We start from the raw sequence: 20827 nt of genomic DNA, 5'->3' as shown, positions 1-20827 counted from the left end.
GAAATGACTGTCTTTTTCGTATGCATTGACTGTGTGTCGAACTGCTGGGCGACGTCTGGTTTAGATGTATTTGGTTTTATTCCCAGCTACTTCCAAAAGTAGTTATTTTACCCATCTTTTGGAGAAATTATTATTACTTTCTACTAATATGTTACCATCTAGTTGACTCAAATTTATATCTTTCAATCGTCACATTGATGTCCAATAGTATTCTAGAGAGCTAACATTTTTAACCTTTATTTCATTAATATCATACCACCTGTTGGCTCCAATTCGCATGTTTTGGGCCATTCATAAAATCAATCGTCACTATCCTAGAACACGTATATGTCCTAGTTTTATAAGAAGAGTAGCGGCAGTTAAATAGGTAGTAGTGTGACTGTCTTCCAAGAACCCTTTTGTTTTGCTTTTGGTGTAATGATAATGTAGTCGGGAAAAAAATTAAAAAATAATAAAACTAATATGTTTTAAATACACTATGGTGAAGTGTACCTATAGCACTCTTACTTGTTTTTTTATTGTTTTGTTTTTACCCTACAAACAATTTCTATCCAAATTGTAACCATAACGTTACAAATTAAAGTTTAAAACAATCTAATTTGATACAATCTGAGTGAATTAAAAGTGACCCCGTTCGGTAGAAACTGTTGCGCATGTTTAATACTTACTTGATGTGTCCATTTCTTTTTAGTTTCAAGTCACTTTTTTATAACATAAAAGTGCGTAAAAGTAGTAAATTTCCAGGGAAGCTGCAAAGAGTTATGATTTTATACTCTTTTATGTTATAAAAGCGACTTTATAATAATTTTTTTTATTTCTCCTTTATTATATTGTTTTGTACTTACTAATCTCTCACCGATGCTTATTATATATTAAACTATGTTTTAGATATATTAAATTTTAAATTAACACAATTTATTACAAAATCTAAATTTCACAATGTATCACACAACTGATCACAATGAAATAAAAATATTTACTGAAATGTGCTAACAATTTTCCTTCTGAATTTTGAGAGCAAGAATGATTCTGCATTAAACTATCTTCTCAGTGTATTAAAAAGTGTTAGTTTTTGAAATTTTTATTCTATCTACTTATTATCATTTAATTTTACTTTTGGTATACTAAAACGGACTAAATTTAACAAAATTATGATAAAAATTAGAAAGTAATGTATTTTGTTTTTATAAATTTTTTAACTTAGCACTGAAAAACATAAAATTGAGTCTTTATAATGACTATTTAGTTCATGTGTCCAAAATTAAACTCAAATTTGCTGGCAAGGTAGTATTTAAATTTTCTTCTTACATACATGCTATGAATTCATTTAATTGTAATATTTTTAAATAATAATACATATCGTCCCTGTTTTAAATATTATTACTACCTTTTGGTGCACTAATCAACTTAAAATCACTTTATGGGGCGAACAAACTTTGTCCGTTCTTCCGTTAATATTTTTATAGGAACTTCTTAGTTCAAGCGCTTATTTTTATTAAATTTGGTGGGAGTAAATTAAGTCCACAAAATTAAATTTCAAATTGAAAGTGAAATTGCTTTTAGGCCAATTTAAAATTCTGAATAAACATATGATGTGATAATAAGTCGAAATTCTGAGATAAACCAAAATATATTTATTATAACTCTAACTGATATTCTAAGTAAAATAGCTAAGGAAAATGAAAACAAAATAATTCGAAATCAAATGATGACTCGCGAAAAATAATCATTACCAAAATATTGGAAATTGTATTCCCTACAAAAGTTGTTGTAATCGCGATCATAACCTTTGACTTCCACTGTATCATTGGGACTGCGACTTTTAGTTCTTTATTTAGATTTTATGTTTTAATTAGATAAATTCCTAATTTTAGCCAGTTCTTCTGCGAATGTCTTTACACAGGTAAATAGCCCTGAAGTTATGGATTATGGTTATGACTGACTGATTCATATTCGCACAGCCCAAACGGCTGAACCTAGAATCATGAAATATTGACAGTAGATGTGTTTTTGGTATTGTAGATCCAATAAGGAGGGATTTTTGGAAATTTGCCCATTTACGGGTAAAAACAGGTTTTCTTAATTATCTTTTTTTATTTTTTTATGCACCTGTATGTACTCTTAAAAAGAGCAGATGGGTGTCTGGTACTTTTTTGAAATTCGTACTTTTAAGTAGTAAAAATGTGTAACAAAGGCGATTTTGGTACCTTTTTTGGGCCCTTTATAACTTTTGAACTGATTAACATAATCAAATTTTTCTAAATATCTTGGATACATCTCTCAAAATTATGAGACACCTGTTTCGTACTTTTTTAAAATTCAATCCTTTTTTTAAATAGGAGAAAACTGTATTTATGGTACTTTTTTTTTAGATCATTAAGAACACTTTTTCGGTTTATTGAATTATTCCTATTAAAACACGGGCTAACTCTGTAATATTTATTGTAATAAAATGTTTGCTATTTCACTGTGGAAAAAAGTACCAAAAAGAAAAAAACGGGAAATTAAAAAATATGAAAAAGTAGTTTATTTACTCACATAAAATAAGCTGTTGGTATATTATTATTTTGGAATTCGAGTACTAAGGCCTATATAGGACCAAATTTAAGCAAATTGTTTCGTACTTTTTGAAAACACTATTTTTCTGGAACAAATGAATGCAGATTTGAATCGTCTGAGTTTTATCACTTAGGTAAAATTTACTCCATTTTTGGTACTTTTTATACCCTACACCACTATAGTGCTGATGTTTGTAACATACAAAAATATTGGTCCAATACCCACCTTAAAGTATACCGATCGATTCAGAATAATTTTTTGAGTCGATTAAGTCCATGTAAACCTTGTGTGCAAGGTACAGGCCGCAATTTTCAAGATAATTTGATGAAATTTGGACCAAGCATGTTTTTTGGCACAAGGACGAAGCCTATTGAAAATGGTTGAAATCGGTCCATTATTTCACCTAGCCCCCATACAACCGTACCTCCCGATTTGAACTTTTTATGCTATAATTACGTCAAATATTCTGCTATCTCTTTAAAAATTCGCACAAATAAGTTTTATATAAGTATAAATGATACTGCAGATTTTCGTAAGGATCGGCCTATATTTGACCCTAGCCCCCATACAAACCCTTCAAAAATGACTTAAACGTCTAAAATTGACTTGTAACCATTTGTATCGCAATGAAACTCAACAAAACTAACTGTTATTTAGAAATATATCCTTTTCCCAAATTTACCGAGGATCGGCCCATATTTGACCTATATAAAGCCTCATTTAGAAATTTTAGTTTTTTTTATCAATAAATGGCTTAAATATTTTGGAATTATGGTAATATTCAACATAAAAGTTTCTTTACAAAAAATAAAAATTTTATAAAAGTAAAAATTGTAAGAATATACTCATGGTGTAGGGTATCATATGGTCGGCCATGCCCGACTATACTTTCCTACTTGTTCTTCCTTCAAATGATACTCTTTGTATATTCCTTAATATGAACTCAAAACACTTGATTATTAAACATACACGGTCCTCATTGAATAAGATTCTTTAAGAGACAACTTTTTAGTACTTTTTATCTCATAAATTGTACTTTTTAATTTTCTAAAATATTCAACCTAGAACATTAATTTTAACATACATGGTCTTGACTGAATAATATTCTGTAAGTGGGGACTATTTGGTACTTTTCTATTCATCAAATGTATTTCGTTTTTCCGATGGTTCTTTTTAATATTTTTACGATATTGTACATAGATATTGAAAATAAAATTTAAAATGTAGGGACCTTAGTGAATGAGAATGTACTGAAGGGGACTTTTGCTACTTTTTCATTCATCAAATTATATTTTTTGAATTGTATATAATATTGAACATAGAAACATAAAATTTTTGATTAAATGATAATCTATTAGAGGTATTTTATAGTACTTTTCTTCAAATAATACTTTCGAAATTTTCTATAATGTGGAAGCTAATGAATGAAACTAAAAATACAAGCTTCTTACTGAATTCGAATATAATATTCACGTGATATTGTACGTATAAAACTAAAACATTAAAAAAATTTTAATCAATTTTAATTTTCTATAAAAGTAAACAAAATTTTGCATGTATTTTATTTAAGTTATGGTAGCGAAGCACCCAGGGTATGCAAGTTGGCGAATATACCATTAAAAAATGTGAGAATCTACGCTCTATAAATTTCGGGAATTCAAATCTTAACTAACTGAATTTTTGATTAAGAGATGTGATGAGTAGCAATATGACAAAAGTATTTTGGTGTATCACTCTGAAATTATTTACACAAAACCAAAATTAACATTTTCTCAGTTTTTTATGTCCAGCTTTTTTTATTTTGTCCATCTTTTTGAAACCCAATGTCCAGCTTTTTGCAAATAGGAATCTGGCAACCCCAATCACCTCCCATATTAAGAAAATTTTAAATCCCTATATTTGAGATAATACAACACTTAAAGTCCTCAAATTGTCGCAATCACTTTACTGTCAATATGACTATTTAGGATAAAAAGTAGACGGACTATCATTAGGAGGCGTGGCACCTTGGAAACCATTACAGTTAGAATCTTAAAATTTTGCAGGAATAAATTCCATGTAAACATTTTGGGGAACATTACTAATTAAATACAAAAATTCGTTCATCTGGGAAACTAATAGAACAAAATTCTTAAAATTTTTTACGAAGAACTTTAGTATTCATCTGAACATTATTAAGGAAAAAGAGCGGACTTTCATCTGGGGAGGATTGTATATCGTATACTATTAGAGCTAGAATCTTTAAATTTTACTTGAAGAAGTTCGACATGGATGTGAACATTTAGAGTATAACGGTGAACTTCCTCGCATATGAATTAAATACAAAATTTCGTTTAACTGGGAAACTAATAAATTCTTCAAATTTTACAGAAATTACTTTAATATTTATTTTGAGGAAAAAGTCCGCCCTTTCATCTGGGGAGCTTGAAGCTCCCACATTAATTAAATATAAAATTTCGTATATCTGAGAAACTATTATAGCCAGAATTTTAAAATTTTACATAAAGAACTTTACCATTCATGTGAACTTTTGGAGAATAATGGACGGACTTTCAATGAATTAAATATAAAATTTCGTATATCTTGAAAACTGTTAGATAATTCAAAATTTTCATAGGTAGATATAAATTGGCGAACAATCATTTGTTTGCAAATTTAGTATCATATGAAAGGGAGACGATTCCAGTGACATAACACAAATTTGTATGCAACTTAAAAACAAGTATGAATGTGTAGTCGGGCGTAGCCGACCATATGATACCCTACACCAGTCAGTGTGTATGTTAAAAATGGGGATTATTTAAAAAATAAAGCATTTGGTTTGTTTTTTTAACTTTATTTCGGAATATTTTTCCTTTTTTTTTGGCAAAAAAGTGATTTTTAAGAGGGCTCAAAGGGAAGTAGGGCAAAATATGGCCCTATCCTTAAAAATGTTGGTAGGGGGAGTCTTCCTCAATATTATTTATGTAAAATTTAAAATTGTTATTAGTGAATTTTGATCTTCAAGTCATTTTCTGAAGAGGAGTTTGTATGGGGGATAGGGTCAAATGAAGCCCGATCATTACAAAAATCGGTAGTGTCATATAAAACTAAGTTTTGTCGACTTTTGTTAACATAATAGATTTAAATTAATTATAAGAAAAAATACCCTATTTGGGGGGTACGGTTGTATGGGGTCTAGTCGAAATAATGGACCGATTTTAACCAATTCAATAGGCTTCGTCCTTGGGCCAAGAGAAGCGTGTGTGCCAAATTTCATCCAATTATCTTGAAAATTCCGACCTGTACCTTGCGCACAAGGTTTAAATGGACAGCCAGCCAGACGGACGGACGGACATAGCTTAATCGACTCACAAAAGCCGATTGGTATACTTTATAGGACGAATATTTTTGTATGTTACAAACATCAGCACAAACGTATAATATCCTCCCCACTATAGTGGTGTAGGGTATAAAAAAATAGAATATGCTCTAAAAATTCAAAAATATGTCTTAAAAAGGCTACAAATTCAAATTATGCTCTTATGGGTAAAATATGCAAAAATATGCTGTAACAAATTAATGCCAAAACTCTTAATTTGGTCTGAAACGCGTAAATATATCATCCATGAGTCCATACGACACATCACAAAAAACATACATTTGCATATTTTGGTTTCCCTAGTAATTAGATGTAACAATTTAGCTTATAACTGTAAAATAGTTATTATATTTTTCTGTATTTTGTTTAATACTTAAAGCCAGTTTCTGGACCAAAAAGTACCTAAAAAATTTGCAAATTCAAAATGAGCTTAACTAGGAAATTTTGATTTATTTGTAGACATATTGTAGATTTTTTTTTTTGAAAAATTGTGCTGAAATCAGCAATTTCAATAATTAGTAGGGAACTATAGTTATAAGGCAAAAAGTTTCGCGGCATTATATTAACTACAAAAACGTACTATTAACCGTAAAAAATAATTTTGCTTATTAAAATATCCACATATTCCTCTAATTAAAAAAAATCAGACTTTGTTAACGGTAAATGGAAAATGTGTGCTGGAATTATTCAAAATCATTATTTAATTTAAAAAGCTTGGAATAAATACGGCGATACATACAGAAAAAGTTCTACAGAATTTTTAATGGACAATTTTCTAAAATTATAAAATGATATCGAAAGAAGAATTTATACAAATTTTATATGAACAATGCGTTATATGCATAGTTTGAGAGATCTAGTAGCTAAATACATACCTTCATGATTTTTTAGAATGGCAAATTGAATTTATATCAAGATGTTTGTTGTATGTTTGTTGAAATCAGTTTCTAGAGGACCCCAGATATCGTCGAGATCCGAATCTTCAATAATTCTGTTAGACTTGCTTTCGGGAAGATCGCTTTTTAAAATGAGTAAAATCGGTCCATAAATAACGGAGATATGAGCAAAAATCCGAGACAACCTCTGAAATTTGATCAAAAATTCATGCTCAAACAGAAATTGCAAAAAACAAAATACATAATCATACGGTAATTTTTGTTATTGTACTCTTGTTTATAAAAACAAGGCAGAGCGTGAGCAGATGAGCAAGAGTAGCGGAGCGAGAGCAGCACTAGTATGTTGTTATTTTCTAGAAACATGAAATTAAGTATGTGGAGCCTGGTTTAAGTTAGAAGCCATAAAATGGATCTTTTTGGTACTTTTTATTTTTTAAAAGATACTTTTTGAATTTTCTATAATATTGAACCTAGAAACATTAAATTAAGTATGTTCAGCCCGAAGTAAGTGTTGTGAATGAGGAGTTTTTGATACCGATTTTTTTTAACACATCATGGTGAAGGGTATATAAGATTCGGCACAGCCAAATATAGAACTCTTACTGGTTTAAAGTAAATTTTCAAAGAGATATAAATTGAAATTTCAAGGGAAGATACGAATGATTTTTTATATAGGGAACCACAGCCTATTTACAATACGAATTTGGTGATTTCTAGATTCAATATTATAGAAAATTCAAAAAGTACCTTTTGAAAAACAATAAAGTACCAAAAAGTTCACTTTTTCCGGTTCTAACCTATTATTTACCCCATTTTAGGAGAGGTTTTTGTTCAGTGTTTTCATTCTGCACACAAATATTTAATATAGATCTACTGTTAAATAGTTATTTTTTAAGGATGTACAGCGCACAGTCGTATAGGAAAAAAAGAAGGAAATAATTCGGTATCTTCTAAACGGTTAATCCGATTTTAATGCACAAAGAGGAGGTGTTGTCGAGCTTACGTTTTGAATTTGGACCTCATCGGCCAACCAGGGGCCCGACGGCGGGTCCTCAAATTAGGACACCTCGGCTATGTTAAATTTTTAAAACGATCCTATTTCTTCATTTGAGTTCCGATTTAAATTATCTGTTATAGTTTAATAGATATTCGCATTTGAAAATTAAAATTTTAAAATTTGTACCGTCCTTACTATAGTTTTTTTTATATATTAAGCAGTGAAAGAATTATGTAAAAATCATGACTGAGTCCAAAGTTATAGACATTTCAATTTAAAAAATTAAAAAAAGTATCTTTTTCTTTTTAACTTATCTAAAAAGTTTCTAAGAAGATGTATATAGAAATTATACTTTTTGGAAAGCTGACTTTACATAAAATACGACAAATGAAACAAAACCTAAAAATTTTTGATACCGAGTGGACCAGGTTAAAAAAATCGCGGAAAACTTAAAAAAAAATAAAAAATGTTTTTTATTCAGTTATTGCGAAGATACAAATTTTTCAAATTGCAATAAAAATTTTATTTATGAATATTTCTTAATAAAATTTTACAGTTATGTAGATTTTTTACTCAAAATCCAAAATTAAATAAAAATTACAAATTTTCTTGTTAGAAATCCCGGAATTCACAAAAAAGTTTTAAAAATCGCAAAAATGGGATTTTTTGGTTTTTTGCCTATGATGTCCATACCAGGGGCGGGGTTATCGAAACCCGTTACAAAATGATTAAGAACATATTGGGTCATATAAAACAGGTCACTATAATTTGATATCGACTATGCGATTTGAGAATTTTTGCTCAAAATTGAATGTTCCATAAAAAATAGGGTTTTTTGGATGGACCTGGTCCACTCGGTATCAACAATTTTTAGGTTTTGTTTCATTTATCGTATTTTATGTAAAGTCAGCTTTCCAAAAAGTATAAATTCTATATACATCTTCTTAGAAACTTTTTAGATAACTTAAAAAGAAAAAGATACTTTCTCCCAAAAAAATGACAATAAATCGCCTTTTTTAATTTTTTAAATTAAAATGCTTTGAACTCAGTCATGATTTTTACATAAATCTTTCACTGCTTGATATATAAACTTGTTGTTAAGCGAATAAAAAAATGGCGAAAATCGGGATTTTTTGACCCGCTATTATCAAAAAACTAAAATAAGGACGATAAAAATTTTAATTTTCAAATGCGAATATCTCCTAAACTATAACAGATAATTTACTGTTACGACGACATTTTTTATAGTGCTCGATGAGGAGATTCTATATACGAAATTTTTTTAAATCGGAACTCAAATGAAGAAATAAGATCGTTCTAAAAATTTAACATAGCCGAGGTGTCCTAATTTGAGGACCCCCGTCGGGCCCCTGGTTGGCCTAAAAGGTCCAAATTCAAAACCTAAACTCGACAACAACTCCTCTTTGTGAATACCAAATTTCATTAAAATCGGATTAACCGTTTAGAAGTTACCGAATTATATCCCTCTTTTTTTCCTATACCACTGTGCAGCGGATTACAGGTTTTGAAATAGGAATAGTTTTCCGGTGGAAAATATAAGTGATGGGAGTATTTTATGTGGATATCCAACCGATTTTAAATTGAATTGATTACAGATTTTTATTTTACCTGTTCGTAAAGATAGTTAAGGATCTACAAACATTTTAGAGTTTTTAAATAGTTCATAAAAAATAAATGTTTGATTAAGAATTAAAATAAATAATAATTCTCGTATACTATAATCATATAGAAAAGATATGCCGAATTTTATGTAAATAAGTTTAAGTGGGCGTAAAAATGAGCGTGAACTCCGATAAAGATCTTATATAGCCTATTGTTCCTTTAGAGATTACACCTATTAGCGGTCCAAATTTCATATAAATCGGCTTAGTAGTTTTGCCGTTAAAGCGTAACAAACAAACAGTCTGGTATATGAATATACTAACTAATACCAGGTGTGCTTCGCTACCCCAATCGAAATTAAATACATATATAAGTTTGTCATTCCGTTTGTAATTTCTATAATTTTCCGACCCTATAAAGTATATATATTCTGGATCCTTATAGATAGCGGAGTCGATTAAGCCATGTCCGTCTGTCTGTCTGTTGAAATCAGTTTTTAGAGGTCCCCAGATATCGGCGAGATCCGAATCTTCAATAATTCAGTTCAGGCATTCTTTCGAGAAGATCGCTATTTAAAATCAGCAAAATGGGTCTATAAAACTGAGATATGAGCAAAAATCCGAGACAACCTCTGAAAATTTCATCAAAAAAGCCACTTTTTTTCATGCTTTGTTAAAAAAGCAACAAAAAAGTGGGCGTAAAAATGGGCGTGAACTCCGATAAAGATCTTATATAGCCTATTGTTCCTTTAGAGATTACACTTATTAGCGGTCCAAATTTCATATAAATCGGCTTAGTAGTTTTGCCGTTAAAGCGTAACAAACAAACAGTCTGGTATATGAATATACTAGCTAATACCCGGTGTGCTTCGCTACCCCAATCGAAATTAAATACATATATAAGTTTGTCATTCCGTTTGTAATTTCTATAATTTTCCGACCCTATAAAGTATATATATTCTGGATCCTTATAGATAGCGGAGTCGATTAAGCCATGTCCGTCTGTCTGTCTGTTGCAATCAGTTTTTAGAGGTCCCCAGATATCGGCGAGATCCGAATCTTCAATAATTCAGTTCAGACATGCTTTCGAGAAGATCGATATTTAAAATCAGCAAAATGGGTCTATAAAACGGAGATATGAGCAAAAATCCGAGGCAACCTCTGAAAATTTCATCAAAAAAGCCACATTTTTTCATGTTTTGTTAAAAAAGCAACAACAATGTGAATTGGATAAAGATGTACATGTCGTGTGATATGTATTTGGTTTTATTCAGCTGTGTATTTTTTGTGTATGTTTGGATGCTGTTCTGTTCTCACGAAGGTGAAGGGTATAAATAATACTTTTTTAATTTTCAATACTAAAATGTACAGCTTTTCATTTTTCAATTTTAATTAAAATAAAATGTCAAAGAATAAAAAATATTTTTTTAGTTTGTAAAATATAAATTATTTCCGGGGTTTTAAATAAATGAAAAGTGTTGAAAAAAATAATAAACATTAAGTTTAAGTGATAAGAAAAACTAATAAGTGGTAATATCCTCGCAATTTTTCGAAGAAAATTTATTCTGTGAGAACAGAATAAAAATTTTTCTTTGAAAACCGCTTCAGTTTCGCCTATACGTACTACTATATGGGTTAATATTTCTTTCTGCTACAGTTTATATTTGTTTGTGTATATGTTATGTGTGACATGTGTGCAGAGAATCAAAATAAATAAAAACTGTTTTTTAAAACATACTTGGTGAAGGGTATATAAGATTCGGCACAGCCGAATATAGAAATATTAATTGTTTTAATTCTAAAATAATACATTAATGAGCTATTGATTTCTTAATTGCTAAAATTTAATATATACTTTTTTATTAAAAAAATAAATGTTACATATGAGAGATGCCAACCAAATTCGCCAATTTCTATCTATCTATGAAAATTTTGAATTATCCAATAGTTGTTAAGATATACGAAATTTTGTATTTTATTCATATATGTGGAACCAAAGTCCAATGTCAAAGTTCTTCATGTAAAATTTGAAGATTCTAGTTCTAATATTTTCTTAGATATACGAATTTTTCTATTTAATTAATGTGGGGGCTTCAAGCTCCCCAGATGTAAGTCCGCCTTTTTCCTGCAAATGTTCAGAATCTTATCCAATTTATAACCCAAAGTGGATGTTAAAGTTATTCGTGCATGTATGTTAAAGATTCTTACTGTAATAGTTTTCACGATAGAGTCGAAACAGGAACAGCTACAGAGCTGAAATTTTGAACAGATATTTTTAGTTAATGCAGGTTGTTGGTATTGAAAATGGGCAATATTCACGATTTCCCCTTGAACACATATAAGGTCCCCTTCAGAAAATGACTTTAACGTTCACAACTGTTAAAAACTTTTATAGGAACCTGAATCTCTTTGTAAAATATTATAATGATCGGCCCATAATTGACCGTAGCCCCCATACAAGGTCCTCTAAGATTACTTTTACGCTAATAACTGGCTAAATGAAGCATCTATAGTTTTGAAATTTAGCACAAACAATCCAAAATATTTCAACCAAATGTTTTGAGAATCGGTTCATAATTGACCCTAAACCACAATTAAGGTCCCTTTCAGAAAATTACTTTATTAATTGCTTAAAATATACGAGTATAGAAATTCGACACATATAAGTAAGTTTGTTACAAGACTCCCCCATTTAAAGTCCCCTGTATTAAAAATACAGCGAAGAAATTCCACACAAATTTTAGGTGAAAATAATTTAACAACAAATCTTTTTTTATTGAATATTAATTTCTGAATGGAAAAACTAGACATTTTCAATATTAAAACAAAAATGTTAACTTGATCATTCAATAATTATAAAAACTAAGTTGACGACAAGTGATATTCTAACCACTCGGCATTTCCTTCAGAAATTCTGTTAGTTTATCTACAATTCTTCCTCTTTTTTTAACTCTAAATAACAATACAGACAGATATTTACGTGTTGATGCGTGAATGGTGTTATTAAGAGCGTGTTCAACATTAACTAATTTGGATACCCAATCAGCTCCGTCAATTTGGCTAGCATTGACTTTAAAATTCTAATAACCCTTTCAACCTGATCATTTGCTTGTGGAGAAGCCAATGATATTTTCACATTGGGAAAGGAATTCTGAAAATTCTACAGATGTTAAGCAAGTACCTCTATCTGTAATTATACGCACTGGTCTGCTAAAGTTATTAAAATACTTTAGTAACGACATACACACTTCCTTTGATCTTACCGATTTGACCGGGTAAAATTTAACATGTTTAGTGAATCCATCTACAACAACTAAAACATGTTAACGAACAGATCGAATGGAAGGCAGAAGGCCGAAATTATCAACATGGAAAGGAATAGGTTCTTTGGGGATACAATACAAATTGTGTTCGTTAGAACAACTAGATGGTGAATAGATTATACATTTTGCACAGTTCTTAATATAGCCACATTCTTTCTTAATATAACCACTTTCTTTCTTAGTTTTGGAAACCAATAATTTTGCCGAAGTTTCTCAACAGTCTTGTCTACACCTAAATGACCTATTTTCCCATGAATAATTCAAATAATATTATTTTCCATTTCTACTGGGACATACATTTGTCTTCTATCATTCCCCGCCTCTTTTCCAAAAACTATTCCATCAACTAAATCAAAATGATCATCAGTTCCATTTTCCAATTTAATTCTCAATTCCTAAATTTTCATATCTCTGTTCTGTGTAATTTGAATATTCAAATCAGTTTCATAAATCTCCTCTGAATCATTCAAAACGATGTTTTACACTAAAATTATAGTTTTCAAATAAAAACCCATTTTGCTATTGTCATATTAGCTTGTTTTTTCTGTATAGCCTGAATTAAAGCATTACCTCCAAGTTGTGTTCTAAACCAATTCCAACTCAAAGCTGTGTACTTTCGATTCAGTTTCAGATGATGTTTTTGAAAAGTATGCAATTGGATGGAATTTTCCATCATCTTACTTTTGCAAAAGAACAGCACCAAATCCCAGCATCTGTATGCAATTCTGTCTCCTTTTTAGGGTTGTAAATTGACAAAATTGGAGGAACCATTAATAATTCCTTCAATGTTGAAAATGCACAAATACAACTGTTATCAAAATTATATTCAGCACCTTTTCTTAATAATAATGTCAAGGGTATAGCTATTTTTGTAAAATTTGGTACAAATTTTCTAAAACAAGAAAACAACACAAGACATTGCTATAGTTCTTTAATATTCTGAGGTTGTGGAAATGTTTTATTGCTTCTAGGTGATCACTATTTGGACGAATTCCCTTAGAATTTACAATATATCCTAAAAATTGTATTTCAGACTATCCAAACTTACACTTTCTCAATTTTAACTCAAGACTTTTGGGTCAATCGTCACATTATTGTCCTATTTTGGAGAACAGACACTTGAAATTTTTAAATTTGACTGGCTGACTCCAAATCGTATGTTTTTGGTCTTTCGTCACAAATAAACTCTAATCGAGTCGTCACTTTAGTGTCCCCTTTGTAAGCGAGAGCGGAGGCAATCGTCTCTTTACTGTCTCTTTGTTGGGTGTAGAGTGACGATTGACTTCCTCGTAGGACAAGCCCATGTTAAAATGGTCGGTCACCTGGGTAGTCAGGTGGCTAGGGGCCACCACAAGTGGTTGATTAAGTGGTCAGTTCGGGACTGTCCCGTCGAACTGCTGGGTAGGTACTTTTTCACTAACACATGCTTACAGTTAGGTACAGCTGCCAAAGAGTCAGACTACTTGTTACACTTTGGGTATAACAGTAAAAAATTGGAACATATTTTGTAAAATATTAAAAAAAATAGTTTTTCGCGAAATATGCAGAATTCAATAAGTGGTATTAACCTAATTTTTTCACTGTTCTTTCTTATTCCTTAATTTATTGATCATAAATACTCTGGTGATATTTCAAAAATTGTAAAATTTGTTTAACAAAGATTACAAAAACTGAAAATAGAGTTTTGAAACTGCGGTGTAAAAAAAATATTTTTTTAACATAGTTAAGAAAGGGTTCACGATATCTTTTAAGGACAACAACTTATATTCGAGTAACTATATATATTTTATGTAATAAAATAGATTTATTAGAATATTTTCCAAAATATGTTAAATTTTTTTTCCAAATTTTTTAATAACCTTCACATTTTTCAACCAAACTCGGAGGATTTCGGGAAAAATGCATTTTTTGTAATATTTTAAGGAATATGTATTAATTCTCTACTATGGTACATTTTAAATAAAGTATTTTTAGAGTATTATAATATATTCCATATAATATAAAATATATGTACGAAGTTTTAATAAAATCGGATATTCTTAACCCGTATTTTGTGTAGTTCAAAGGTCAAATTTTGTAATATTTGGGAATTCTCAGTATACCATATCGAAATAATATTTACTTGTGAGCGATATTTACCAACAATTATTGGAATTTAAAGAGTAAAAGAAAGCTAAATTAACCCTTTGAGGCACTTGGGAACGATTCAATACCAAATTTCAAAAATTCGAAAAAACACTACCTATTTGAATAATGCTCCTTATAATTAGAGGAATAACAGATATAAAACAAACAAGTAAGAGTGCTATATTCGGCTGTGCCGAATCTTATATACCCTTCACCATAGTGTATTTTAAACATAATTGATCTTACAGTCTAGTTAATAAAAACAAAAAAAATTTGAGTCGATTTAAGCCGAATGTTTCGACGGCGGCTCAAGCAACTAAATATAGTTCGGCGGCTAAGCTCCGACTCGAAGCCGGTCGACTTCGACCTCTGATTCATTGCTGGTAAACATTGACGCGACGTAGATTTTGTTTCTGTTTATCGTAAAAAAAATTGTTTTAAAAAGCACTTGCAAAAAATTTGTGTTAGTTTTAAATTTCAAACTTACATTATTCGCATAAAAAATATTGTACAATAACTCACAATCTACTCTCATATAATTGAAAACGTTTTAAATACTTTTTTCTATTCATTAAAAAATATATTTGCAAAACAAAAGGGAAAATTATTTTATTTTAACAAATGCAAATCATATTTTTTTGCTGTGTATTTTTTGTATGTTTGGATTCCAAACATACAAAAAAATACACAGCTGAATAAAACCAAATACATCTACACACACACACGTGTACATCTTTTCTATATTCAGTGTTGTTGTTGCTTTTATAACAATTTTTTGATGAAATTTTCAGAGGTTGTCTCAGATTTTTGCTCATATCTCCGTTATTTACCGACCGATTTTGCTGATTTTAAATAGCGATCTTCTCGAAAGCATGTCTAATAGAATTATTGAAGATTCGGATCTCGCCGATATCTGGGGTCCTTTAAAAACTGATTTCAACAGACAGACAGACGGACATGGCTTAATCGACTCCGCTATCTATAGGGATCCAGAATATATATGCTTTATAGGGTTGGAAAATTATATTATAGAAATTACAAACGGAATGACAAACTTATATATACCCTTCTCACGAAGGTGAAGGGTATAAAAATTATATATAAGGTATAAAAAATTATACTTTAACCCTTTTTGACTATGAAGTTAACTTGATATGAATATGTTTAAAAGAAAAATTTTGTTTATAAAACTGATAATTTATGTAATCCTTTTTTACGGTCGATTTCGAATCAAATATGTCTAAACAAACAAACTTTATGTGGTTTATAAGCTTATGAATTAAGCTTTTTAATATATATTTTTTTATTATTTCTGTTATTCTTCTTATTAAGTATATATAGCATCATTTAAATGGATAGTATTTTATAAAATTTTATGAACTTCGGAATTAAATTTGCCCCATGTTTTTAATAGGGTTGGTTTTACTTTTATATTTACTTTTGTATTCTATAAAATTTTATAAGATATCAGCAGAGTTCAAATCGCACAGTGGTAGAGGAAAAAAGAGAGGGAAATAATTCGGTAACTTCTAAACGGTTAATCCGATTTTAATGAAATTTGGTATGCACAAAGAGGAGTTTAGGTTCTGAATTTAGACCTTATAGGCCAACCAGGGGCCCGCGGGGGGTTCTCAAATTAGGACACCTCGGCTATGTTAAATTTTTAAAACGATCCTATTTCTTCCTTTGAGTTCCGATTTAAAAAAAATTTCGTATATAAAATCTCCTCATCGAAATCATTTCGTATATAGAATCTCCTCTCCTCGTCGTAGGAGTAAATTATCTCTTCTAGTTTAGGAGATATTGGCATTTGAAAATTTAAAATTTTAAAATTTTTACCGTCCTTATTTTAGTTTTTTGATAATAGCGGGTCAAAATTTATTCGCTTAACAACAAGTTTATATATCAAGCAGTGAAAGAATTATGTAAAAATCATGACTGAGTCCAAAGTTATAGGCATTTTAATTTAAAAAATTAAAAAAAGGCGATTTTTTGCCATTTTTTTTGGGAAAAAAGTATCTTTTCCTTTTTGATTTATCTAAAAAGTTTCTAAGAAGATGTGTTTATGGAAAATTCAATTTTGAGCAAAAATTCTCAAATCGCATAGTCGATATCAAATTATAGTGACCTGTTTTATATGACCCAATATGTTCTTAATCATTTTGTAACGAGTTTCGATAACCCCGCCCCTGGTATGGATATAATAGCAAAAAAGCAAAAAATCCCATTTTTGGGATTTTTTAAAACTTTTTGGGAATTCCGGGATTTCTAATAAGAAAATTCAAAATTTTTATTTAATTTTGGATTTTGAGTAAAAAAATCTACCTATCTGTAAAATTTCACTAAAAATATTCATAAATAAAAGTTTTATTGCAATTTGAAAAATTTGTATCTTCGCAAAAACTGAATAAAAACATTTTTTTTTAATTAAAAAAAAGTATTATATACAGTTTTGAAAAAAAGACAAAATTACCTTTCCATTGATATATAACATGCCTACCTAATGTTTTTTAAGCGACAAATTAATTAGGGAAAACTCAACATCTTTTAGAAAATTTAACTAGTACTATGATAAATACCGTCAATATATTTCATCATGATATTTTTGTATTTATCATAATGTTGTTATACATGATCATATTATGATCAAAGGTAAAAATAAATAAATAAAGTTCAAAATGTATTACAAAATGGCCAAAATTTGAGCAAACACTGGATAAAGTCGTTATTTTCCCCTTGTAAATGTACTTGGAAACTTGTGGTTAAAATTATGATTGTAGTGTAAACATATTATCTTTATTGCAACAATTTTAAAATATATTATGATAAATACCGTCAAAATATTTCATCATGATATTATTGTATTTATCATAATACATGATCATATTATGATCAAAGTTGATCACCTTTGATCATAATATGATCATGTATTATTTCGTTTTAAATATGTATCGAAATCAAAATAAATTTTATCGAATCAGTAAAGTTATATTTTTCCAAAAAATAAAAAATATATATATAATTTAAAGATTACAATACTTAACACACTTATATGAGATTTTGGTTTATAAAAAATTTTAAGTGTAATTTCATAAAAATACTAGTATTTATTTTTAAGCATGTTATGAACGTTAGTCATTTTCTAAAGCCATGTCCAAATGTAAACCGACTTTGTCCATTTTGAATACCAATCAAACTGCAACAATAGTTTAGGTACTATCGTTCTTTCAAGAGACTGACAGACATGTCTAGATCTTTTGAGAATAAGGATCTAGAAAATTTCTGTTACAAATGAGATCAAAGATTTGTAATCGAAACTAGATAATTCAAATTAAATGTTTCTCTTTTCTTAGCTTTTTAATAACTTTCTGTTTAATAGTTCTTCAAATCTGCCGAAAAAACGAACAGTTAAAAAGACGTTTTGTACCTATGTACATCGGAAATTTATTGTACAGCAAGGATTCATGATAACTTCTGTAAAGAAATTTTCAGCATTTTTAAAACTTTTTGATGATGTAAAATATGATAAATAAACATTTTATAAAAATTTCGGTGTTCGGTCAAAATTTCGGCGAACATTGGTCGAAAATCAGTATATCTGAGATAATATAAGAGTTAGAGTCCTCAAATTTTGCCGAAGCCACTTTAGAGTCAACATGATTATTTAGGATAAATCTTAGGCGGACTAGCAGCAGTGGCACCTCCCATAAAAAATAAATTCACAAATTCGTTTATCTTGGAAACTAGTACAACTAGAATCTTAAAATTTTACACAAAGAACTTTAACACCCATGTAAACATTTCGGGTTAAAAATTGGCGGACTACAAATGAGGTGCGGTACCTCCCATACACCCATAAATTTTGCACGAATAACATTAATATTAATCTGGACATTTTATAAAAAAGTAGGGCGGATTTTCATTTGCGGGGGCTTGGAGCCCCCATATAAATTAAATAGATTCGTATATCTGAGAAACTCTAAGAGCTAGAATCTTCAAATTTTACATGAAGAACTTTGACATTAATATGAACATTTAGAGAATAACGGGCGGACTTTCAATAGGGGCTTGGTACCTTCCATATAAATTAAAAACAAAATTTCGTACATCTGGGAAACCATTACATTATGAACATTTTTCATAGCTCATGGGCAATAATGCAATAATTTGCATAGCATCTCTCATATGCAACAAATTGTATATGTTGAAAATCATTTTGTGGGGTTATGACGAGCAAGATTCCAACATCGACTTTTAACTGTCACTCTATTATAAATATATATTATATTTTTTAATGTATTTTTAGATGTATGCTGATTCAGTGCCGTATCCAAGTGCGCAAGTGGCTGCAGAAGAAATTTTTGATTCTGGTCTTATTCCTTCTGACACAGATTACCGAATTTTTTCAAATTTCCGCGGTTTACCAGGACTAGATTTTGCCCACATCATCAATGGTCAACGCTATCATACAAAATTTGATTCATTAGATTATTTGCCAAATGGTAGCATACAACACACAGGATGCAATATATTGGAGCTAACAAAAGCAATAGCAGATTCAGATGAGTTTGGCATTGTACAAGTGAGTATTTAATTTTTAATAATACAATTTTATTTATGCATATAAGTAAATATGGGGAATTTAAAACAAAGTCAGCAAATCCTTTAAGAAGGGGAAGCAAAGTACTTGTGGAATATATTTTGCGCGAAGGCAATAAGGAATGAGTATCGCATCATTTTATACCCACCATCAACAAAGATGGGGGTATGTTTATTAAGTCATTCCGTTTGTAACACCTCGAAATATTGATTCTGGGTCCTTATTAAATTCTAAGAGGATCTAGCCATGTCTGTTCGTCCGTCTGTAGTTGAAAGCACGATAGAGTCCGTGCTTTCAACAGACCCCCACACAAGATCCCCTTAAGAAAATTATTTTATCGCTCATTACTGTTTTAATAATAAGAGTGTGTTCTAGTTGCTTATCTATTTATAAAAACATGAAAAATTTGTATTTTTTTAATGAAATTTTCAGAGGTTGTCTCGGATTTTTGCTCATATAACCGTTATTTATGGACCGATTAGCTGATTTTAAATAGCGATCTTTTCGAAAGCATGTCTAACAAAATTATTGAAGATTCGGATCTCCCCGATATCTTGGGTTCTTTAAAAACTGATTTCAACTAATTTTCTATCTATAAGGATCCATAATACTTTATAGGTTCGTAAAATTATATTATAGAAATTAATAACGATATTGCTTCACGCTATTTATTTTTAAATTAGTTAAAAAAATCATTTTTAAAACAAACACTGATATATTTTCTGCAGATAAAAGGCAGGATTTTTTCTTTTTTCATTATTTCCTGCACTTCGTTTAATTTTATTACAAACTAACAAGCAATTTTCTTCAGATTATTTATATATATTTATTCGAGACATAGATATGCTCGAGAATGGATTTGGTCGATATATTTCTTGTTAGCGCAACCAAAGTGTTGTATACCATATAACCTGATTTGTTGTATTGATTGGTTATATATTAGCAATTTGTTTTCTATTGATAGAATGCTTTCTCTACCAATTAACCATTTAAGTTTTCGCCATTTAATATTTAGTTCTTTACATGTTTACTTAACATGTTCGTTCCATCGTAGTTTTGCGCCTAATGTCATTCCAAGATATTTGGCGCTATTATAGTTGGGAATAGATGGGTAGATTATTCGTCTTTTTGTTAGTAAAGTTAATGTGTTATTTAGTTCGATACGCCACGCTTTTGTCCAAACTGCTATTTCATTCATCGCATGTTGAAGGATTGTATTTGCAGAAGATTTCGATTCAGCAACGGAAAGGATAGCAGTATCATTAGCGAATGTTGCTACAGTTGTATTTGTTGGCACAGGAATATCTCTCGTATGTAAGAGATATAGTATGGGACCCAATAT

General features: G+C 29.8%; 1 protein-coding gene across 1 annotated transcript in view; it reads left to right on the top strand.

Moving 5' to 3' along the window:
- The window catches only part of LOC111681669 (endoplasmic reticulum metallopeptidase 1-like), a 237587-nt gene that overhangs the window by 111550 nt on the left and 105210 nt on the right, over nt 1-20827 (top strand). Inside the window, exon 6 of the mRNA XM_046948809.1 lies at nt 19192-19467. Within this exon, the coding sequence (XP_046804765.1) occupies nt 19192-19467 (276 nt within the window). The remainder of the gene's footprint in view (nt 1-19191; nt 19468-20827) is intronic.

Source organism: Lucilia cuprina, chromosome 4 (assembly GCF_022045245.1).
Source record: "Lucilia cuprina isolate Lc7/37 chromosome 4, ASM2204524v1, whole genome shotgun sequence".
Classification (NCBI taxonomy): Eukaryota; Metazoa; Arthropoda; class Insecta; order Diptera; family Calliphoridae; genus Lucilia; species Lucilia cuprina.
This window is presented reverse-complemented; position numbering and strand designations above follow the sequence as displayed.